Consider the following 23,919-nt stretch of genomic DNA (forward strand, 5'->3'; position numbering starts at 1 on the left):
TGCATAAGGCTAAAAATAACCAATTAGCTAAAAATGTCATCCAATACTTCTCTACAAGAGAGGAGAAATATGATCTCAGGGAAGAACTACATTTGAAACACTTATATGCTAGGACTACGTTAAAAAGCCATAGCATTTCAGTATGTGGAATCAAACTATGGGATGGATTGAGTAAGACCCTCAAACAATGCACAACGATGAGCCAATTCAAGAAACAATACAAGCAGTTGATGTTTGCTAAATACAAGGATGAAGAGTCTTGAACCAGTCATGATGTGCTAACTTAAAAAACTTAAACTATATTAGGAAAGCAGGAAGTGAACAAATGTAACAGTTACTGATCATCTGGCGTTTATACCATTATAACTTATTGCATTTATTTTTAACGAACCCCCCAGGAAAGGTAGCACATTCACCCCTACTACGGTCATATCACCTCGTACTTCGGTACGGGACAAAATTTAAAAAATAAAAAAAAAATCCCCCCAAAAAAACCCTTAAACTGTATTACCAGAAAGCAGGAAGTGAACAAATGTAACAGCTACTGATTGTAAAAGTACCAGATGGAGGGGTAGGATTTAATAAGCTTTGCTTCTTCCTACTCCTTTTGGACACGTGGAACTGTGAACTGATTATGTGATGCATTCAATTGTAATCTGATGCATGTTCAAATGAAATTAAACCATAACCATTATCTTTGTGCCAAATGGTCATAGACGACGTTATTGATGAAAACCTTGCACGTCCACAAACAAAGTGTCCCAAGGCGCCTTCAGATGCAAAAATACAACAATTGTATATGTTGGCCTACAAAAAGATGAATCTGTTCAAATCCTGTCAAATGTTTTTTTTTTTTTTTCAAAATAAAGTGCTGACATTACAGAATTCATGATAGTGATAATAAATCATCTTTATGAGTTTGATTTGTTTTAATTGGTTTTATTTTTTTATACTTTTATTGCTTTGCTTCTTGTTTTTAATATTTTACTGTCTTAATTTGTCTTTCTTCTTATTTGATATTTTAATTCCTGATTAAATTAAAATTTTAATTTTATTTGTTTTATTTTACTAGTCTATGCAGCACTTTGGAAACTCTGTTTATAAAATGTGCTATATAAATAAAGTGGATTGGATTAGAAGGCAATAGTTCCTTTTTTGGCCACAGGGGGTGGTGTCGGGCAAGAGTTGAAGTCAGACTAAAAAGACACATTCCTGCCACAAAATAATAAAAGTATGGAAACCTCCCAACAATGACATCACAATGTGAATCACGGCATGCCATAAGAGGGCAGCACAACATGGCTATGAAACACTAATAGCGACTTGCTCACGACTGCGCGTCATCAGGATTAATTTAGCATTGGGAAGATGTTCAGTGTTGCATTTGTACAGCTGGGAATAGTGCATGCTCTATTTAGCAACTTCACAGCAGAGGAAACTTTGGATCTCCTGTGTATGGTTTTATTTACCGCGCTAAGATAATTTTCTTGATGACAGATGACAATTACCACGGCTGTTCCAGAACTGTGCTTTGTGACGGTGGGGTTGTGATATACTCGAGGAGGGGGTTGGGCCTGGTGGAATTCCACTGTTGTGTTCCGCTTAATAATCCAAATCCTCCCCATGTCCCTTTAGACCCACTTCAGTCGTTTGATTGCTCCTTGGATTTTTTACTACTCTTGATTCCCATTTCCATAATCTGGCATGCAGTTTATGGTCTATGCTAGCAAGGAGGGATGCGGACTGTAGCTCTCCGAAAGTCCCAGAGATTATCAAGGGCACTCTTTAATCCATAAAGCTGTGTATGACTGCTCATGTTTATGCACATCTATTAAGGTTGTGTGTGGAAACTAATGTAAACGTGTCACAGCGTACTTCAATCCTGTGTACCTGTGCCGCCCTTGGGAAGACGTCTGCAGGCGACAAGGGACAAATAAATATACACTTGGCTCAGTTAGCATGCAACATAACCTTTTAAAGGAGTAATTCATTCAGCAATATGCCCCCCACACCCCCTCCTTCCCAATAAAAATGTTAACATGACAAGTCTAGCCTCCGCGGGTGACAATGAAAGCAGGAAGTAATCAACCGCTGCATGAACTACCGCCTGTACCCGAGGGACGCCACATTCATGGCCTCCAAAGATTCCCAAGAAAGGAGCCCAAATCGGGCCTATTGTCACCAACATTGACCCCCCCTGCAACATCGCCAGGTATCTGGCCACCATACTTACTCCACTGGTTTGCGATGCCTCACACCATAGCCATGGTCAGAGTAGACGTCACCTCACTGGTCACATGCATCCCCGCCACTGCGGCCATTATGTTTACAATCAGTGAAGCTAACCTACCTACCAATCTACCAATCCCCCCAACGCTGCCACACCAATTACTGTACTTCCAATTCAACAAATGTTCCAGGCAGTAAAAACATGTCTATGTCAGGGTTCACCAGTCCCCTCCATAGTGGCCAACATGTACATGGAAGAAGTGGAAAGGAAAGCCCGAGACTCGATTAGAGGAACTTAGGCAGCCACCGGTTCAGGGATGTTAGCGACATGTAGGTTAAGATCTTCTTTGAACCATCAACCGTGGATGTTGGACTGGATAGTGTGGGCAGGGAAGGACGTCAGCCTCAGCGCTCTTTGACTCCCAAGCTGGGAATGATGGGAAGCCTCCAGAATGGAGCAGCCTATCACCACAAAGTATGGCACAGATGACTTGATTGTTGTTTTGGATCAAATGCAACATACATATGTCACACTTTTGCATTACCTGCACCAATAGCTACTAATAGAATAATAAGATAAGATATGCTTTTATTATTCCCAGAAAAGGAAATAAAGATTACTAAAATGTATATAAAATCCTTGTAACAGCAGGGCTTATTTAAAAAAAGCAATTTCACAAACTATTTGTATCTTGTTAACTTTTAATGGCCGCAGTTGTGTCACATTGTCCTTTCAGGATGTAAACATTATGGTAATGGTAATGGTTTTATTTCATTTGAACATGCATCAGATTACAATTGAATGCATCACATAATCAGTTCACAGTTCCACATGTCCAAAAGGAGTAGGAAGAAGCAAAGCTTATTAAATCCTACCCCTCCATCTGGTACTTTTACAATCAGTAACTGTTACATTTGTTCACTTCCTGCTTTGCCAATATAGTTTTTTATTTATTTATTATTTATTTTTGTAAGTTTTTTATTTTTTTTTTGTACCATAGTAAGTGTCAATATAGTGATATATATAGCACATCATGACTGGTTCAAGACTCTTCATCCTTGTATTTAGCAAACATCAACTGCTTGTATTGTTTCTTGAATTGGCTCATCGTTGTGCATTAAAGCTTTTATTGAAACAAAATACACGCCAGAGTCCTGATCAACCATCATTTATTTTGTTTATCACTTTGCGGTTGAAAGCTAACCCTATTCTTTGATATGATTCAATGTAAACACGTGCCTTTAATGGAATTAGCAGTCAGTTCCAAGTGATATACTGGTGTCTGTTACGACTAGGTTCGATGATAGACACAATGGTAATCGAGTGCCTGGAATGGCGCTAGTTGCAACAACAGGCAGGTGTTCAATTTATGTATGGCATGTGTTAATGGAGCTTTCTTAAAGCGCTTCCACTTCAGCACCCCGCGATGGGCCATCCTTTCCATTTACTGCCGTGCGTTACGACATTCCACGGGAGTAAAAGTGATGTATGATAAAATACAAAAATGCCATAGTTCTGACAGTTCTTTGATTTTGCATTTTCCCCTGCCTTAACGGCCTGATGCTGCGGGTAGGAAATGCATCCGTCTAATTTCTTGCATGTCAGCACACCATCTGGTGCAGGATCAACATTAAAGACGGGGAAAGCGTTACACTAATCTTACAAACTTTTCTTTGTTAGTATTTCATTTGTATCCCAAACCACTTAAAAGCACTTCGCTCTAAAGCCTAAAATAGTTTGACATATTATTATTATAGATTATTTGTAAGGCAGCATTACACAATCATCACAAAGCATCTTTACATTGACTTTTTTTACTTTATAACCTTTCAAAGCTACTTTTAGTCACTCCTCAGTCGGCACAGGAGATACTTTATTTCCCTCCATTCCTTTTTAAGGATAACCTTTCCACACACTCCAATGTTAAAGGTATACATTTAGGGCAGCCTCTTCACATCGGAATAGCGCCATTATTCCCCCAGCAGCACTTTGAGGTTGAGCATCAGAAGCTATTGTTATACATCTTGGCCAGCGTGTTTGGCATGGGCTTTTATTGGAGAAAAATGTCCATTTATGCCCCCCATAAAAGTGTTTTAAGCCCATCCTTAGTGGCAAGTCGGGCGTGTGGCCAGTGGTTTAATGTCAAAGAATGGATTCATGGCTCTGGAATATGCCTAGAAAGATACTTAAACATACACTTTCAAGATTTAACGACATGTCATTGTTCTCGGCGCTTGTTTTATGAAGATATGGCTTTTATAAAACGATTAAGAGTGGCGAGCAAACAAGGAATCTTACTTTGAGTACAAACAGAAATATTACATCATCGTCTGGCATTTATACCATTATAGATTATTGCATTTATTTTTAAAGAGCCCCCCAGGAAAGGTAACACATTCACCCCTACTACGGTCATATCAACTCGTACTTCGGTACGGGACAAAAAATTACAAAATAAAAAAAAAATGTAACCCCCCCCCCAAAAAAAAAAAAACAAAAAAACAAACAAACTGTATTACAGAAAGCAGGAAGTGAACAAATAACATGGTTACTGATTGTAAAAGTACCAGATGGAGGGGTAGGATTTAATAAGCGTTGCTTCTTCCTACTCCTTTTGGACATGTGGAACTGTGAACTGATTATGTGCAAATACACCACATGGTGGCGCTGTTATTAAACTCAAAGTTTGACCACCATAATTTGGGTGGACATTTCTCACACAGGGGGCGGCACGGCGGTCGAGTGGTTAGTGCGCAGACCTCACAGCTAGGAGACCAGGGTTCAATTCCATCTCTGTGTGGAGTTTGCATGTTCTCCCCATGCATGCGTGGGTTTTCTCCGGGTACTCCGGTTTCCTCCCACATTCCAAAAACATGCTAGGTTAATTGGCGACTCCAAATTGTCCATAGGTATGAATGTGAGTGTGAATGGTTGTTTGCCTATATGTGCCCTGTGATTGAGGAAAAAGCGGTAGAAAATGAATGAATTAATTAATTAATTTCTCACACAGTTCAATGCTCTCGCTTTCGGGGTATTAGTTCAATTCCCATGAAATTTGGTACACACCTTTAGGGGACTGGCAGCCACATGATTGGTCCAAAACTATGGCCATCATCAAACAATCTTTATGTAGGGGTCTATTAGGGCTTAGCAGCTAAGTGGCTATGAGTCGCTGACCATTTGTCTAAATATTATAGAATGTCTGAATGACCTCTACATGTATGCCGCGTCTTCCAGAGCATTTTGAGCACAACTCAAAAGGGGGGGGGGGGGGGGGCACCAACATAATTTCCAGTCATGTATTTTTAAATGGCGTCTAATTGTTTTCCAGGTGACGGAGACACGGACAGGGCCGCTGGGATGCAGCAGCTACGACAATCTCGATTCGGTGAGCTCCATCCTTCTGCAGAGCCCAGAGAGCAAGCTTCATCTGCAAGGTAAACAAAGTCCGAGCGTGGTCTATATTTGCTTCACGATGCCATGTCACATTGTGTCACGCTTCCACAAACTCAATTTGGTCTCTTTGAAATTGCCGAGAGTGATGCATCATGGGATGCACGTTTTCGCCGGACGTCAAGTTTATTCAATGATACGTGTTCTTGAAAGAAAATTAACCAATTTCATGGGGTTGGGACACGATCGAAAAATAATCTTTCACGGACAACTCATCAACGGATCCAAATAACTAACTTTTACGCTCCGGTGGTTCCTTTTTGATTTCTTAAGCGGAAAAAGATCTTAAACAATGTCACGAGTAATTACAAGGCTGGGAGATGCAATTGGCAGGCAAATGAGAAAGAGTCAAGAGATGAAGCGCTCGTGTAATCTATGGTCAAGTATTTGAACAGAGTGAGCGGTTCTTTGATTTCGCCAAGTTTACCGAGATGATTAGAGCCAGCTAGAGATTCTCAAAGGCGCATTTTCAGCTTCTCATCTCTGGAGAGATCATTATTTGTCCTCTAAAAATCAGACAACTAAGTGGCTTGTCAAAGAAACACTTAAGACCTCCATTGTGTCTTGATGAACGATCTTCTGTAGGTGTCTGACTCACGCTTTTGCATCCCTGCCTCATCTTAGGAGGCATCCAACTGGAGATGGTAGTTTCCTGTTTTAAAGGATGGATTTGGACTTCTTTTTTTTGGTCTGGAACAGTGTCTCACATGATAAATACACATTGGAATTGACGTTTCCCTCGATTAACCGCAGCTCTACAGTACAGCCAGCACTCATGTAGCCCCTGACCACGACGACAAAGTGTCGCAAACTATTTGGACGATGATGACTGTGAGATATATTCCGTGGATAACACTTTTGTGACATACAGGAGGTCACGGCACCCTAAAAGATGAAAAGGTCACAGAATATGATATTCTCATATTCAAATCAGGCCTCTTTATAAGACATATGAATCAGACATAATAATCGGTTCCAGTCTCAACAGTGATAAGTGAATTCCTGCAAAGTACAATTAAATATCAGTAAATGGATTATTTCCATTGTTAGAGCATCGGAAACCTGTTTTAACCATCTCGACCATTATAGATCCCTGGAATCATTAAATTATTAAAACATGAAATAACCTTTAGTAATAGATAATAAGACATACCGTATTTTCTGGATTATAAGTCGCTCCGGAGTATTAGTCGCACAAGGCCAAAAATGCATAATTAAGTAAAAAAAAACATACATAAGTCGCACTGGAGTATAAGTCGCATTTTTTGCGTGAAATTTATTTTCCACACTACTTGACCAAAACAGACATTACGTTCTCTTGGAAGGCAAGTTCTAACAATAAAAGAATAGAGAACAGGCTGAATAGGTGTAAGATATGCTAACACAAAGCTAATTCAGCTACACAAAAAAATAAACATAAACAGTTTTTTCATTTATAAGTCGCTCTGGAGTATAAGTCGCAGGAACAGCCAACCTATTAAAAAAGTGTGACTTATAGTCCGGAAAATACGGTATTTCCCTTTTCTGTGTGGTACAACACAAGAAAACAAGTTAATATAAGCTAGCTAACAATGATGTTATATAGTTCTTGCAAAATCCTGATCAGGAACACACCAATGAAAGCACAGCCTCCTTGGTAAAGCTAATAACTTGGGGTGTCCTGAGCCAGAGTAGGAGTGATGGTGATGGCGGCCATGTGTATTTTCAGTTAAAGACGTGGTGGCAAAGGACCAGGGAAATTCCCACAGGATGACGTGAAGTCATTTGCTATAACAGAACGAAGCCGGCCCGTCAGTGGCGGGTAAAATAGGTTTAAATGCTTCACTGAACATCTCCAATGTACATTTTGAAAAAAAAATTACACCACAGGTGCTTAAAGAAGGAAATAGGCTTGTTTTTTCATAGCTTCTGTTGCTGATTGTTGTTCTCGTAATAACACAACATGACTTGATCAAGCCTTTCTAGCATTCAACTCGACAAAATAAGTCCTAAAAGTATGTATGATCCTTGCTGATATCGGTTTGATATTGTATCGATCCATATTCAAGGCTGTCATATTGAGGGTGAAAAAGTTGCATCAGGACAATTGTGTACATTCAGTATTGAAATAGCAAAACATTCTTAAATCATAGCACAAAGGCGCTGTTGGTGCAGAAACAAGCACGTCAGTTATTATTAAATATAGCATTTTAATGAGAATTTGATTATAATATGAAACATTCATTGAAAGAAGCTGATATGATTTTTAAATGATTTTTCATAGCTTCTGTTGCTGATTGTTGTTCTCGTAATAAGAAAAAAAGTGCGACTTATAGTCTGGAAAATACGATAATAGCTCACATTTTAGCTCCGGGAACGTTCCTTTTTGTTGTAGTATCAAAAATGTAATGTGGGTCGATCACATGGTATTAAAAAAAAATGGTCACATACCTGGCATACACTCTGACGCCACTGCTAGCGTTGTTTGGACCATATTGCGCAACTCTTATGCACAGGCTATGGCAGGGGTCTCAAACACGCGGCCCGCGGGCCAAATGTGGTCCCTCCAGACACCAGTTTGAGGCCCCCGCTTTGATATGAAAGTTTAATGTTAGTGCGGCCCACGTAAGTTTGATATGGATGCTGTATGGTATCATGTACCCAGAAAAAAATATTACGTTTGATTAATGTTCATGTTAAAGGTTAAATAACTGTTAATAGTTATCCTCCCTATCCGTGTGGAAGTGGTAAGTTTTTGGCTATTTAAGTTTAAAGGAAATAACTTGAAGGCTACCGTTTAGGTCGCTAGCTCTCTAGTTTGCGAGTTAGCATGTGTCTCAAGACCCTGCAGTTGCGCAATATGTTGTAAATAAAAAGAGTATAAATGTGACTATAGTCGTGTTTTGTCATGTCTACAGGGCTCTAATAATGCTTTGTTCATTTTAATCTGAAAAAAATAATTTGTCTACCCACCAACTATATGTGGTTTCTTAAGTTTTTATTATTTGCTGTTTTATTATTATTATTATATTTATTTATTACTGATTGATTGATTTTCTTTATTCTTGATTTGTTTATTTATTTGTTGTCTTATTTTGTGCAGAAAAATAAAAATGAAGATATTTGAGAACAGTGGAATGTTTTATCAGAGCTTTTCTTGTAGAAAATCGGAACCAAAGCACTGGAAAAGTTTGTATATTTTTCTGTTTTTAATAAATGCGTTTTTTTGGGGGTTTTTTTGGAAAACCTGATGCGGCCCAGCCTTGCCCAGACCCTAGCTCCATGTGTATCATGGAGTCGGCAGCAAGGACACAATTTGGCGCCTTGAGGTTATAATAGCTAAATTTATGGTGTGCGCTTGTTAATTAGGAGAGGATGATTTTACATTATCAACAGCCGTAGTGGTATACAAAGAGACTGCACTTTGCACGGCTCATCGAGACGCATGTTCCCAGTGGAGCACTTATACGATATACTCTGCTGAAATAATGACATCCAATTATTTAACCCACCCATTTTGGTCTTAAAACACAAGCGTTCGTGTAGCAATTAGTCTTCTTTCATCTCAACTGGAGATTGTTTGCATGGTTCTCCCTAAGCTGGCCCCCTGCTCTCTTGGGAAAACCAAATCTGCAAAGCTTTAAAACCTTTTTTCATTTTCCTCGGAGTTCACATGCCTCAGTTTGATTTGGCCTCCACTGAACACATGTTGGCGTGATTTAAAGCTTTCGGAGAATATCATTTTTCAAGCTGTTGCCAGGAAATGTATTCATATTTAGTCTTCTGTGTTGTGACCTTCCTGGGAGATTACTGAGCATGTTTTGTCTCTTTGCACCCGGCGCAAACTACGCACGCTTTGCTACTTTATTTGTATTCAGATTAAACAACGGTGGCAGCATTTATTTTGTCCTAACTCAATCCCCACAAGTTTAGTGTGTTCATTCTGCATTCAGACCACAAGCAGTAATAGATTGAAAGATTTGATTCAGGAACATACCTCTCAACATTTGCATAAATAACGGCAACTCTCTCCACCCGTCGTCACCGTGGATACCGCCACCATTGAAACGGTAGTGACGGGAAACAAGAAGAAAATATGTGAGTTGATCCAGAATGGAGTCCATCATAGTAGAGAATGACAATAACCACCATTTGGGGTAGGTTCAAAGTCCAGAAAACAGCAATGCATTTGGTAAAATTAGGTAAAATTAGGTAAAACGCTACACAATGCTATTGCAGGGTTTGGCAAGTAAAATAAAATGGTAATGGTTTTATTTCATTCGAAAATGCATCGGATTACAATTGAATGCATCACATAATCAGTTCACAGTTCCACATGTCCAAAAGGAGTAGGAAGAAGCAAAGCTTATTAAATCCTACCCCTCCATTTGGTACTTTTACAATCAGTAACTGTTACATTTGTTCACTTCCTGCTTTCCTCATATAGTTTTTTTATTGTTTTTTTTTATATCTGTCAAAAATGTCCAGTAAATGCTTCAAGCTAATAGAATCCCAAATGCTTAGTTTTAATCTTTAATAACCACATGTTGTGTTAAAATGGATATTAATATTATGGATATAATATTATTGATATAAATGGAGTTGCATCTGTACCTCCTATGAGCTCTGGTACTGGTACTGAGGTCATTAGACACTATTATTTTAGCATCAAAGCCGCTGTCATCGTGCCCAGGTTCCCTGAGTGGGGTGCGCGTACCGCACCAAATGTTGTAAGGCAGGGTTTCCCACACTTTACCAACTCAGGACCCACTTGAAAATCTAAAAAATGTCCGCTGCCCACCTTTGTATTTATTTATTTTTTATTTGTATTATTATTATAAAGATTCAGGATTGCAATGAAAGCAGGGGGATAAAGGAAGCCCAAACTTTTAAATTGTGGTGTTTCTCAACTGTGCTCCATTTTTCCCACCGCTACATACTACTGCTCCCCCTGGCATGATGACCAGAGAGCTACGTTCCAATCATAAACTATAAAAGCTTCCTAAAATATTGTGAAAGGTCAATAACACTCAATAGGTTTTTACTTGGGTCTATAAATATATTTTTTAAAATGTGCAATAAATATTTTACAGTAAAAATAAGTTTTAAATAATATTTGCAAAAATGAATCATATTTTTAATGACCTCTCATGGCCCACCAGGGGGCCGCGGTCCACACTTTGGGAATCACTGTCATAGGGGGTCCATGAATAAAAATAAAAAACAGCATTAGCACTTGACACTGTGTTACATAATGCGCTTGAACACAGCACAATGAGCACAGTGCAGAATATATGAGGGCAATTAGGGCGTTTCTGAGGTCCTATGGGCCTGTAATTAGTTTATCGACTGATTTTACACGTTTATGTTCTTTATGGTTCACAAATATAATAATGTGTTTGGCCACATGACGCAAACATGGTCGCTGTCGGCAAGTGGAAATACAACAAAGGTGCACATAAAACAGGCTTGAAACACAACAAAACTGTCAAGTTTAGGCATGGCTGTGACCCCAGGATGCAGACACATAAGCATAGTGCAGTAAAGTATTTGTTTTAATAATGATTGCAGATAAGCAGAAAAAAACACCAACTGGCCAAAGAAGGCAACCAAATGAACCAACAAAGGAAGCAGCACACACCTGAACTAAATAGAAGGGAGTGAAATTAGAAACAGGTGTGGGAGATAGGAAACTGGAAACAAGGCAAGACAGGAAGTGAATACAAAAATAAGAGCATCCAATGAGAAACTAAACTAAAAAAAGAACATAAACTATCACGCAGGAAGCTTTACAGTCACATACTCGTCGTGAGCATCGAAGGAAGACAAAAAAAGCACATGGAAGCGGTGCCCTAATAAGTCTGCCATGTTGAACTTTACAACTTGCGTCATTATTGCCTCCAACCTCTTAACCTGAACCCTTCAAGCAGATGATGGCTTGCTAAAGTGTTGGGTATAGAAATGGCAATTCATTAAACAGCTTCAAGTAAAAAGGTCAGGATGGGGTGTCTTGAAGTCTTTGTATGTTGCCCTCACGGTAATCTTTTGACATTTCTCACTTGGGGGGGGGGAACAGCCAGCGAATTGACAAACCGAGCCTGTCACAAGAAAACTCTGGTTCAGTGATTTGCTCCATGTCGTCCATGTCAATTTGAGGCGATAATTGCTAAGAAAGACACATTTAAATAGAGGCATGCCTGCAACCCCCCCAACAGTATAAATGCAAGTACAAGGTTCCACTCTGGAGATTATTGATTGCTGCATTTCATAAGCTCTCTGTGGAGAATAGCATTGTTTTAAAGGGATCACACACACGGTGATGTGATATGTCATGATCCAAATCCATTGGCGGGGGGGCAGGGGAGGGGGGGGGGGGTTATATAGATTCCTACTTTGCCAATGAGCATGTCAAAGGGCTTTGCAAAAATACCTAAAGTGTGCTTCAGCATAATTAACATCTTGAAAAGAAAGGTTACAGCCTCGGCTTTAAACTCCACTTCAGCTCCTCTTTGGAGAAAAAGTTGATCCACGGTGTAAGAGGAAAAAGATGCTTTTTTATCTCACATCCAAGTCGGAAACTTTGACCATCTGAAGCAACTTCTGAATCCACAAAAAGCATCTTTGCTGCCTTTTTCTTTGAATAAGTCTTTACAGCTGATCCTCGCTGCCAACTCAATAGGAAAAAGCCCTCAAAGGCATCATTTTCTTTCTTGACAACACAAAGGAAACCAAGACACCCTTAGAAGGAAACTATGACATAGGGTTGCCCCAAGCACTTCCTCTAAACACCTACTATGCGTCTTCATTCTGACTGACTGTGAAGATTTAACGGTGCTGTCCCTCTAAACTTTTTTCAAACAAAAAAAATATAAGTCCATCTCTACTGGCTAGCAGGCATTACCGACATTTGTTTAAAAAATAAGACACATAAGACACATACAGACACATAAATATTAATATCTTGTTTTGTTTTTTTTTACAGTTAATTGGTTCTAGACCCAACCGTGATAAGTGAATTTCCGTGAAGTAGGATTTTATATTAATAATTGGAATATTTTCAGGCTGCACGGCGGTCGTGTGGTTAGCGCGCTGACCTCACAGCTAGGAGACAAGGGTTCAATTCCCCCCTTGGCCATCTCTGTGTGGAGTTTGCATGTTCTCCCCATTCATGCGTGGGTTTTCTCCGGGTACTCCGATTTCCTCCCACATTCCCAAAACATGCTAGGTTAATTGGTGACTCCAAATTGTCCATAGGTATGAATGTGAGAGTGAATGGTTGTTGGCCACCAGTCCAGGGTGTACCCCGCCTCTCGCCCGAAGACAACTGGGATAGGCTCCAGCACCCCCCGCGACCCTTGTGAGGAAAAGTGGTAGAAAATTTATGAATTAATGAATTAATATTTTCATAATTTTTATGATGCTTCATAGGCTCCAAGCAAGCGTTGATTTTAAATAGAATTTATGTCTAATATTTCACTATATTGGCGCAAAGGTGCAACCTAAACTGCCAAAAAAGGTGTGAAATATCACATTTTAATGTGATATTACACATTACAATGAAATATGTATATTTCATTGACTAAATATGTGCTAAAATATGGAATGTTTTCTTCAGAGTAGAGCTACCTGTGATGAGATTTCCTTCTTGTTCATTGTTTCTATGCAGCCGGACGCTAAGCGATGCCCAAATATGGACGGTCATTGGATAAATGTTGGGCTTCGTAGCGCCCATAGGACGCTCAACATCTCTGGGGGTCTAAGGGGCATCTGCATGATGATTAGATGATCTGTCTGAGGCGGAATATCTTTTTGATTGACAGTAAAATGAGCGAATCGGCGATCTTCTAGTATAAACCTTAAGTATAAAGTTTTCATTCCGTTCTTGTGAATGATCCGCTGACATTAGCGATCCCCAGCAACTTTGTCCTTGTCCAAAAAGGACTAGACTTGTGTTTGACGACTCTCTTTTGTCACTCTGTGGTTTCTTTCCCCAACGAGTAGCGGCAGCTGCCTGTCACGATCACTCAAACTCACAGCCGGTCGGTCACACAGGAGCGTTGCTCAGTAGCTCCAGCTGCTAGTAAGCTGCACATCATGGCAGATACGAGAACTTACATGTAAATAAATAAACACATTTATGATGTCGGGCAGAAAAAAAAAATGAGCTTGGCTTCCTTGAATGATCAGCAGCTTCCACTGAGCAAAGTGTACGTGTATGCAAAATATTCATTCACTCATTCATTTTCTACTGCTTTTCCTCACAAGGGGGGGTGCTGGAGCCTATCCCAGCTGTCTTCGGGCGAGAGGCGGGGTACACCCTGGACTGGTCGCCAGCCAATCACAGGTCACATATAGACAAACAACCATTCACACTCACATTCATACCTATGGACAATTTGGAGTGGCTAATTAACCTAGCATGTTTTTGGAATGTGGGAGGAAACCGGAGTACCCGGAGAAAACCCACGCATGCACGGGGAGAACATGCAAACTCCACACAGAGGTGGCTGAGGGTGGAATTGAACCCTGGTCTCCTAGCTGTGAGGTCTGCGCGCTAACCACATGACCGCCGTGCCGCCTATGCAAAATATGTCATTCATTCATTCATTCATTTTCTACCGCTTTTTCCTCACGAGGGTCGCGGGGGGTGCTGGAGCCTATCCCAGCTGTCTTCGGGCGAGAGGCGGGGTACACCCTGGACTGGTCGCCAGCCAATCACAGGGCACATATAGACAAACAACCATTCACACTCACATTCATACCTATGGACAATTTGGAGTGGCTAATTAACCTAGCATGTTTTTGGAATGTGGGAGGAAACCGGAGTACCCGGAGAAAACCCACGCATGCACGGGGAGAACATGCAAACTCCACACAGAGGTGGCTGAGGGTGGAATTGAACCCTGGTCTCCTAGCTGTGAGGTCTGCGCGCTAACCACATGACCGCCGTGCCGCCTATGCAAAATATGTCAATGTTAAAAAAAAAAAAAATACATATATACATATATTAGGAAAGCAGGAAGTGAACAAATGTAACAGTTACTGATTGTAAAAGTACCAGATGGAGGGGTAGGATTTAATAAGCTTTGCTTCTTCCTACTCCTTTTGGACATGTGGAACTGTGAACTGATTATGTGATGCATTCAATTGTAATCTGATGCATGTTCAAATGAAATAAAACCATTACCATTACCAATGTAAACAGGTCTGATTTAGCCAAACATGAATATTTGAATTGTATTTGAATGGAAATGAGTCACATGTGGAACGTCAATTAGGCACTAACACAATGAGGCACCATCTTTTTATGAGCCATCCGTAAGAAAATAATGACTTCAATTCAAGCACAAGTCATTATTTTATACATAATCCCAAAAGGCCCAAAGGTTAGCAATGCAAACTTGATGATTTTAAGGTCATAAAGGTCTTAGCCTCACATGATGAACCTGTGTGTTGGGAGAAAAATGGAGAAACAAGACACTCCCTCATTAACACCATGGTAGCGCCCTTACGCTAGCCCTTTAACCCCCAACTGCTGCACCCAGGTGGAAGGCCAGAGCAGGTTGCAGCTTGCAGGTTTCAATTATTGTTTAATTGACCGTGGACACATTTTTTTTTACAGTGCTGTCTTTTGGTGTTGTGCATTTCCATTTCTGTTAGAGACATGCTCAAATGCATTAAGAATTCAGCTCAGTGGGTGGAGCCCAATCGCTGACTGACTGCAGAATAACTACATTTGAATTAGAGATGGGCATGTGACTACATTGTTCGACTATGGATGATTAAAGCTCTAACTGTAGTCAACAGAACCAATGTTGCAATAGCGTCAGTCGATGTCATCTTTTTGACTGACAAGGTATGAATGTGAGTGTGAATGGTTGTTTGTCTATATGTGCCCTGTGATTGGCTGGCCACCAGTCCAAAACTCAAAGTTTGACCACCATAATTTGAGTGGACATTTCTCACACAGGGGCGGCACGGTGGTCGAGTGGTAGCGCGCAGACCTCACAGCTAGGAGACCAGGGTTCAATTCCATCTCTGTGTGGAGTTTGCATGTTCTCCCCGTGCATGTGTGGGGTTTCTCCGGGTACTCCGGTTTCCTCCCACATTCCAAAAACATACTAGGTTACTTGGCGATTTGTCCATAAGCATGAATGTGAGTGTGAATGGTTGTTTGTCTATATGTGCCCTGTGATTGGCTGGCCACCAGTCCAGGGTGTACCCCGCCTCTCGCCCGAAGACTGCTGGGATAGGCTCCAGCACCCCTGCGACCCTCGTGAGGATAAGCGGTAGAAAATGAATGAATGAATGAATGAATAAAACAATCTTTGATACGGAATCGACAGCACCTCTGCTGGTTGCAACCAGTAATGCACTTCAATTGCTTCCTTATAATCCATATATAATAAATAATATATAATCATGCCCATTTGTAAAGGAGACATTCTTTCTGTGTTTTGGTTTAGAGTCTTTTCGGTCAGATTTTAGGTAAACAAGCAAGGAGGACTTAAAATGACTTAAGGTCCACACCCAGGGACCGTGGCGCACAAAGCATGGCCATACTCAAAAGGAAAATCAGTTTGTGTCTCACCCTTGTGGTCCCTGTGGTCTTTGTGAGCAAGCGAGGCTGCGAGACACAGATAACACAACGCAGGATATGACATTCCCTGGATATGCCTCCTGCTTCCACTTAGATATAGATGAGAATGCGCTATTGGAATTGAACATAAAGGGAGCTACCTATCAAAGCCCAAACATTGTCCTCCTGCTTCCCCAGCAGATTTTAAATAGTTGGCGTATGAAACCAACGCCGTGTGCTTTCTCCCTTGTTTCGCAGAGAAATCATCCAAATTAAGGATGGTGTCGGAGCTGTGTTTTTTTTCATATTCCATTTCACGCCTCTTTGATCAATCAAACACTTTCATTGGTGTCAACTTCATGTGGCCGCTCAAGTTTTTCTTTCATATTCGGGCTTGTTCAACATTCAATGATGACAATACAGGCACTTGCCAGGCCATGTTCCATCCATCCATTGTGTTCTATGTGGGGGTATGCTGGAGTCTATCCCAGCTGACTTCGGAAGAGAGGCGGGCTACAACCTGGCCTGGCCAGCCAATGGCAGGGCACATATAGACAAACACGGATCACAGGTTAAATGTCACTAGCTTGCCGGCAGTGGAATGCTGACCCCCAGTGGGGGGAGACACGGGCACATAAACGTCCTTTTATTAAGTCCAGGCAGGAACAAAAGGTGACCGAGGACAACAGAAGCAGCAGGTAAGAAACTTGGTAGAGTTGAGGCGACACAAGTCAACGAACGCGCCGAACCCCAGAAGGGCTAGCCCGGATTTAGATTCAGCAGACCTCGCTAACCCAGGACTCGAGTAATGCAGAACACCCCTCACATTTGGTCCAAATGGTCCAAGTCCTGGCAAAAAGTCAACAAAATAACGGCTAACACTCCAATTTATTGCATCAGATTACAATTGAATGCATCACATAATCAGTTCACAGTTCCACATGTCCAAAAGGAGTAGGAAGAAGCAAAGTTTATTAAATCCTACCCCTCCATCTGGTACTTTTACAATCTGTAACTGTTACATTTGTTCACTTCCTGCTTTCCTAATATAGTTTAAGGTTTTTAAAATTTTTGTCACGTATCGAAGTACGAGGTGATATGACCATACAGTGACATAATGGGTACCATAGTAACTATTTTACAAGTCCAACTTTATTCTCATAAAATTGCCACCCTTCCTTGTAATAAATAAATTAATGTTTAATTAGAATTAATAATTAATTAATATTTTTTTGGAATACTGCCACAATTCCCCTGATTTTATTAAAATTATTTATTTTTATTAGCATTATTCTTATCATGATATTCATTTATTCTTAAGAATAGTACTATTTACCACCTTATTATACAATTACATAATGGGTACCATAGTAACTGTCAATGATGTGCCACAAATGATTTCACTATTTATGAAGCGTAATTTGGCAGTCCTCATACTCATCTTCATCTTCACTCTTTCCTTGATATATTTCTGCCTGTAGTATTACTACTTCTAATTCTTCTACTTACTCATAAAATTACGGCCATTCATTCCTTTTCTCATAATACTCCTCCCTCTCTATGGTCATTTTTGTAACTTCCCAATTTTCTTAAATGGCCAACTTTATTTAAAAGGAAATTCCATCCATCCATCCATCCATTCATCCATCCATCCATCCCACAGCAAAAGCAGCAAAGGAGGGCTCAGCAAGCCCACCTTGTCCTGCAGAGTGTGACATTCATTGCACTACTCTTCAAAGTATGACTTTACAAGTTCAGCTCACTAAGTACTACAGAGCATGAATATGCAGATTTGTAATCATTGCATCACTTTGGTTCAGATTTTCTAAAGAATTGTTAGCCACATGAGGGCTTTATAGGACTTAGCGCCAGTCTGCGCTCCGCCTTGTGCCATTTTAGTTTCATAGACCTTGAAAGTCCCCGGGTGTAATATTTCTAAAGAATTTATATGTGTCAAAATGTCTTTTGCTTTATTCCGACTGGGATTTCAATACTAATTTGCTCCCAGCACATTTGTTTGTTTGTCCTGGCTCCAGACTGACGCTGAGAGGCACTCTTGATATTAGCGCCAGTGAAATTGAAATTTCCTCAGAGACCAAAAGGTAAAAACGATTCTGCTGAGAGTCGAGCCTTAGATGAAAATTTGCATGAAGTTGCTAAGCGGCCATGATTTTAATTGTTTATTAACACTCTTCCGTGTTGGCAAGAAAGAACCCCCCCCCTTTCTCATTGTACAATCCATGGAATAAAATGGAAACATACAATAAATCATTAAATACATTGGAAATTAAAGTATATTAAAAATAAACAGCTTTTCAACGACTGGGGAAATGAGTAACTCGGGAGTACAGAAACATTGTATCATGTATAAATACATAAAGGATGGAGATTAAGGTTAACTTTGAAAAGCCGTGAGCTCAGAGGAACCCAATCATTGTCAACACCGCTGTCATAAATGAAAGCCAAAAACAAAGCCGCTTGGTTTGTCTTTCTCCACACGTGCTCTCTGCCGCTCGTCTCTTCCCCGTTCCCTCCGAGTGTATCTCGGCAGAGCCATGAGCACATCACACAAGATTTATGAATATGTTAGAATAGCCTGAGCCAACACTTTTTCAAAGTGGTGAAGTGAAAGTAAATTAAACTGGCCCTGTAGGCGAGTTGTGAGCTGCGTGATGAATTAGATACTTGTCGCTCCATCGCTGTCCCTCTCTTTGAGGGGGGGATGCCGCATGCATCACTGGGGAACACAAACAAATATGAAAAATTAACTACTATCTACTTTATTTTTTCTTTAATGGCTTACTGTGGAAATATGCATTTGGAGAGCACTTGGCCAGAAAAACTGAAAATAATTAACTAAGGCGAGATCAAAAAAGGAAGCAAAATTGCTGTATTTTATTTCCAGGAATTATCACGTGTGACTCGGAGGCATTTAAGCGTCTCCTGTATTGTTCCGAGAAACCGGACCACAGTAATGATTTCCTTTATTAAAACATGCGACCCTTTGCCCGGAGAACTGATAAAACGGGATCATTTACAAGATGGATGGCTACACACGTTTTCCACAGCCCTCAAACACGGTAAAGCCTCCTCTAGTACCTGATGAAATCTTCCCAGACTGACCTGGAGGTCAGCTTTCAATTGGAAGTGGTCAATCAAGAGTGAGTTTCCATTTGGGCTGGCATGACCATAAATCTCCCCCTTCTGTCATTTCTGTGCGGTTCTTGCTTTGGGTTTGTGTTACATCGCCGTGGCGCCTCTTTCTGCATGCTACTTTTTGCTTCTGGGTTAGGGTCTCTCTGAACATGTTTGTTGCATCATCAGCATTCAGTTAATTCGGTTAGTCTTTTTTAGTAATCAGCAGGAGAAGGTTTCAGGAAAATATCAGTTCCCGACTAAAACCAGTTTTCGTGGAAAGATAAATTTCAAGCATAACTTTCACTTTGACAGCTCAAATATGTAAACAACATAAACAAACAACACAAAAAGGGGTTGTTTGACATCCTCACACTATTTAGTTAGTAGGGCTCACTAAAAGTACTTTTAAATGGTCTAATTTCTAGCATCGAGGCTAGAGTTTTACTATTGGGGGACCTCAGAGACGTCTTGTAAAAAGACTGTAAAATGAGACTTCCACAGGAAGTAGCACTGTAACTGTAACCTTGTACACAGTAGCAGTTTTATTACAACTGAACAATATTCCTTCTGCATGACCCTTTTCCACTTTTATTTTTCATTTTAGTTTTATACACTTTAGGTTCTGAGCCTGCCGAACCAATGCTATATTACATTTCACCAATATTATCCATAGGATGGACGCCGCTTCTTGGTTAGGGTCTCTCTGATCATGTTTGTTAAATCATCAGCATTCAGTTAATTCGGTCAGTCTTTTTTAGTAATCAGCAGCAGAAAATAGAAGAAGGTTTCAGGAAAATATCAGTTCCCGACTAAAACCAGCTTTTAATGGAAAGATACATTTTAAGCATAACTTTCACTTTGACAGCTCAAATATGTAAACAACATATTTTATCACTAAAAGTACTTTTAAATGGTCTAAATTCTAGCATCGAGGCTAGAGTTTTACTATTGGGGGACCTCAGAGACGTCTTGTAAAAAGACTGTAAAATGAGACTTCCACAGGAAGTAGCACTGTAACTGTAACCTTGTACGCAGTAGCACTTTTATTACAACTGAACAATATTCCTTCTTCATGACCCTTTTCCACTTTTAGTTTCCATTTATACACTTTCGGTTCTGAGCCTGCCGTTTTCATTTGACCAATATTATCCATAGGATGGACGCCTCCTCTCGCCCAAAGTCAGCGGTGATAGGCTGCAGCATACTCCCACTCGAGACTATCAGTGGCGAGTGGTGCATTTAATTCCTGGGCTTTCAGTGGGGACTTCAGCAACCCAGTTAACCCCTAAACCGCCACTAGCGAGTAACAACTATAGAAACCCAGGATGTGAATAATATACAAAAACACAGCATAGCAATGCATAGTGTTGCATAATTGGGGATGGATACCATTAGTAACCAGTTAACCCTATATCTTGCTATCTTCCTATCCTATATCGCTAACGTTGGATGACCATCATGTTGTGGAACAAGGAGGATGTGACTTCCAGTACATGGAAATGCCATAAAAAGCATAACAATAACACAAACACATAAGCTTAGACTTACTTGTATTTTATGGTCATATCACCTTGTACTTCGGTACGTGACAAAAAAATTAAAAATTTAAAAAAAAAAATACTTATTAGGAAAGCAGGAAGTGAACAAATGTAACAGTTACTCATTGTAAAAGTACCAGATGGAGGGGTAGGATTTAATAAGCTTTGCTTCTTCCTACTCCTTTTGGACATGTGGAACTGTGAACTGATTATGTGATGCATTCAATTGTAATCTGATGCATGTTCAAATGAAATAATACCATTACCATTACTTGTAAGCACCGTAGCATTAGACTCCATAGTATCTAGACTACACGCCCATTTAGAAGCATTATTCAGAACCATGTCATCCGTCCTATCAGGTGGGCTAAATTAGCAACCCACACAAATATAGAGTAGATCTTTATTGTTATTTGCACATCAGAGCATGACGATGGTTCAGACATCTCAAAGCAACGTGTCTCCTAATGCGAGAACTCATCCAGCGCTCCAGATCGTCTGATGTTAGTTTCTCCAATAAATGTCTGCAGTAAATCTAAGCTTTTGATCTGCCAGTGTATGTACAGCAAATCTTGACACTTTGAGGGCAGTCGTATCTTTTAAGCGCTGGAATGGAAACGTCAAAGCTTGTCAACAGGCAACCCCCCCCCCCCCCATTCTCCGGGGTCCTTGTAAAAGCATGTGATGTGTGCACGCCCTCACGAATGTGCACTGGTACACAGCGTGTAGGGACACATGACCACATCATCATCACATCATCATCACATCATGGCGGAACAGCTTGATGGGTGCGCATACACGTCACGCTAACTTCGATGCTTGTTGCCATGTCACTAATTATCAGTCGGTCTGTCAGCAGACTCGGCAAGGTGTTTTAGAGACACACTTAAAGGGGAAAAAGAATTTCAAAGTGATGAAAAAAATATTGTTCACAGAATGAAGCGTTAATAAGCTCATATTTTTAAACATTTGGAATCAACTGTCTTATTAGAGATGCTTCTTGGCTCATAATATCACAACATTTATATTGTTCTTAATTCTCCTAACATCATACATTCATTTTCCAAATTCCTGTGTAAATTTTTTAATATTGTGACTTATTTTGGTAATGGCAATGGTTTTATTTCATTTAAACATTCATCAGATTACAATTGAATGCATCACATAATCAGTTCACAGTTCCACATGTCCAAAAGGAGTAGGAAGAAGCAAAGCTTATTAAATCCTACCCCTCCATCTGGTACTTTTACAATCAGTAACTATTACATTTGTTCACTTCCTGCTTTCCCAATATAGTTTTTTTTTTTTTAATTTAATTTTTTTTTTGTCACGTACCAAAGTACGGGGTAATATGACCATACAGTGACATAATGGGTACCATAGTAACTATTTTACAAGTCCAACTTTATCAAATTGCCACCAGTTTCCAAAGTACTGCATAGACTAGTAAAATAAAACAAATAAAATTAAAATTTTAATTTAATCAGGAATTAAAATATCAAATAAGAAGACAAATTAAGACAGTAAAATATTAAAAACAAGAAGCAAAGCAATAAAAGTATAAAAAAATAAAACCAATTAAAAAAAAAAATAATAAAGATGATTTATTATCACTATCATGAATTCTGTAATGTCAGCACTTTATTTTGAAAAGAAAACATTTGACAGGATTTGAACAGATTCATCTTTTTGTAGGCCAACATATACAATTGTTGTATTTTTGCATCTGAAGGCGCCTTGGGACACTTTGTTTGTGGACTTGCAAGGTTTTCATCAACGACGTCGTCTGCCACCATTTGGCACAAAGATTATGGTAATGGTAATGGTTTAATTTCATTTGAACATGCATCAGATTACAATTGAATGCATCACATAATCAGTTCACAGTTCCACATGTCCAAAAGGAGTAGGAAGAAGCAAAGCTTATTAAATCCTACCCCTCCATCTGGTACTTTTACAATCAGTAACTGTTACATTTGTTCACTTCCTGCTTTCCTAATATAGTTTTTTTTTTTATAATTTAATTATTTTTTTTTTTGTCACGTACCAAAGTACGGGGTAATATGACCATACAGTGACATAATGGGTACCATAGTAACTATTTTACAAGTCCAACTTTATCAAATTGCCACCTTTCCTTGTAATAAATAAATTATTTTTTATCATAATTAATTAATAATTCATTAATTAATTTTTTGAATACTACCACAATTCCCCTGATTTTAATAAAATTATTTATTTTTATTAGCATTATTCTTATCATGATATTCATTTATTCTTAAGAATAGTACTATTTACCACTTTATTGTCTCGATACGCTTGAAAAATTATTACACATATTTACAACTTGTAATTACAGCAGTATTTTTTGATTATATCTGATGATACATGATTTTTGTTGTATTGCAAGTGTAATCGTACTACTAGTACTTCATACTACTTCATACTACTTCATGTATATTATATCCTTGGTGATAATATATCATGGTTATGACTTTATTTTCATAAGAAATGTGATTTCCAACATTATCCTGCCTAATACGTCCCATGTGGCGTTTGCCTGAATACTCTTTCATAGACTTCCACAGTGATGGTGTGGCTCCTTTAAGAAACACACACACACACACACACACACACACACACACAAAGTTGAATTGACTCCACAGAGATTGTGCACACAGGATAAGAACAAGAAGAAGGATGGTTATTTCACTTTTACTGCATTGCCGTGACTTGTGAGCTGCACGGCTTGCAATAACTCACCAGCGCGGAGAGCTCATCAGGCACTCCAGACAGGCTGCCCTCCTCAATCCAACAATTGCTTCAACAAGCCACTGCAGCTTTTTTTTTTTTTTTTTCAGGAGGAAGTCCGCCTCTTTTTGGATGTACTGTATGCTGTCACAGTCATTACCGCATCCTCGGCCTTGTCTTGTTTCTCTGCGTAAACATCAGAAATAAGCGCTTTGCACTGAGATAATGCGATACAGCACGTATGCCAACGC

At 39.7% G+C, this 23,919-nt stretch overlaps 1 protein-coding gene across 2 annotated transcripts in view; it reads left to right on the forward strand.

Moving 5' to 3' along the window:
* Nucleotides 1-23,919, forward strand: part of brinp1 (bone morphogenetic protein/retinoic acid inducible neural-specific 1) — a 121,931-nt gene that overhangs the window by 76,957 nt on the left and 21,055 nt on the right. For both annotated transcript variants that reach the window (XM_058065135.1, XM_058065136.1), the window contains one exon: nucleotides 5,562-5,667. In XM_058065135.1, coding sequence (XP_057921118.1) covers nucleotides 5,562-5,667 — 106 coding nt within the window. The remainder of the gene's footprint in view (nucleotides 1-5,561; nucleotides 5,668-23,919) is intronic.

Source organism: Doryrhamphus excisus, chromosome 2, assembly GCF_030265055.1.
Source record: "Doryrhamphus excisus isolate RoL2022-K1 chromosome 2, RoL_Dexc_1.0, whole genome shotgun sequence".
In the NCBI taxonomy this organism is placed as follows: Eukaryota; Metazoa; Chordata; class Actinopteri; order Syngnathiformes; family Syngnathidae; genus Doryrhamphus; species Doryrhamphus excisus.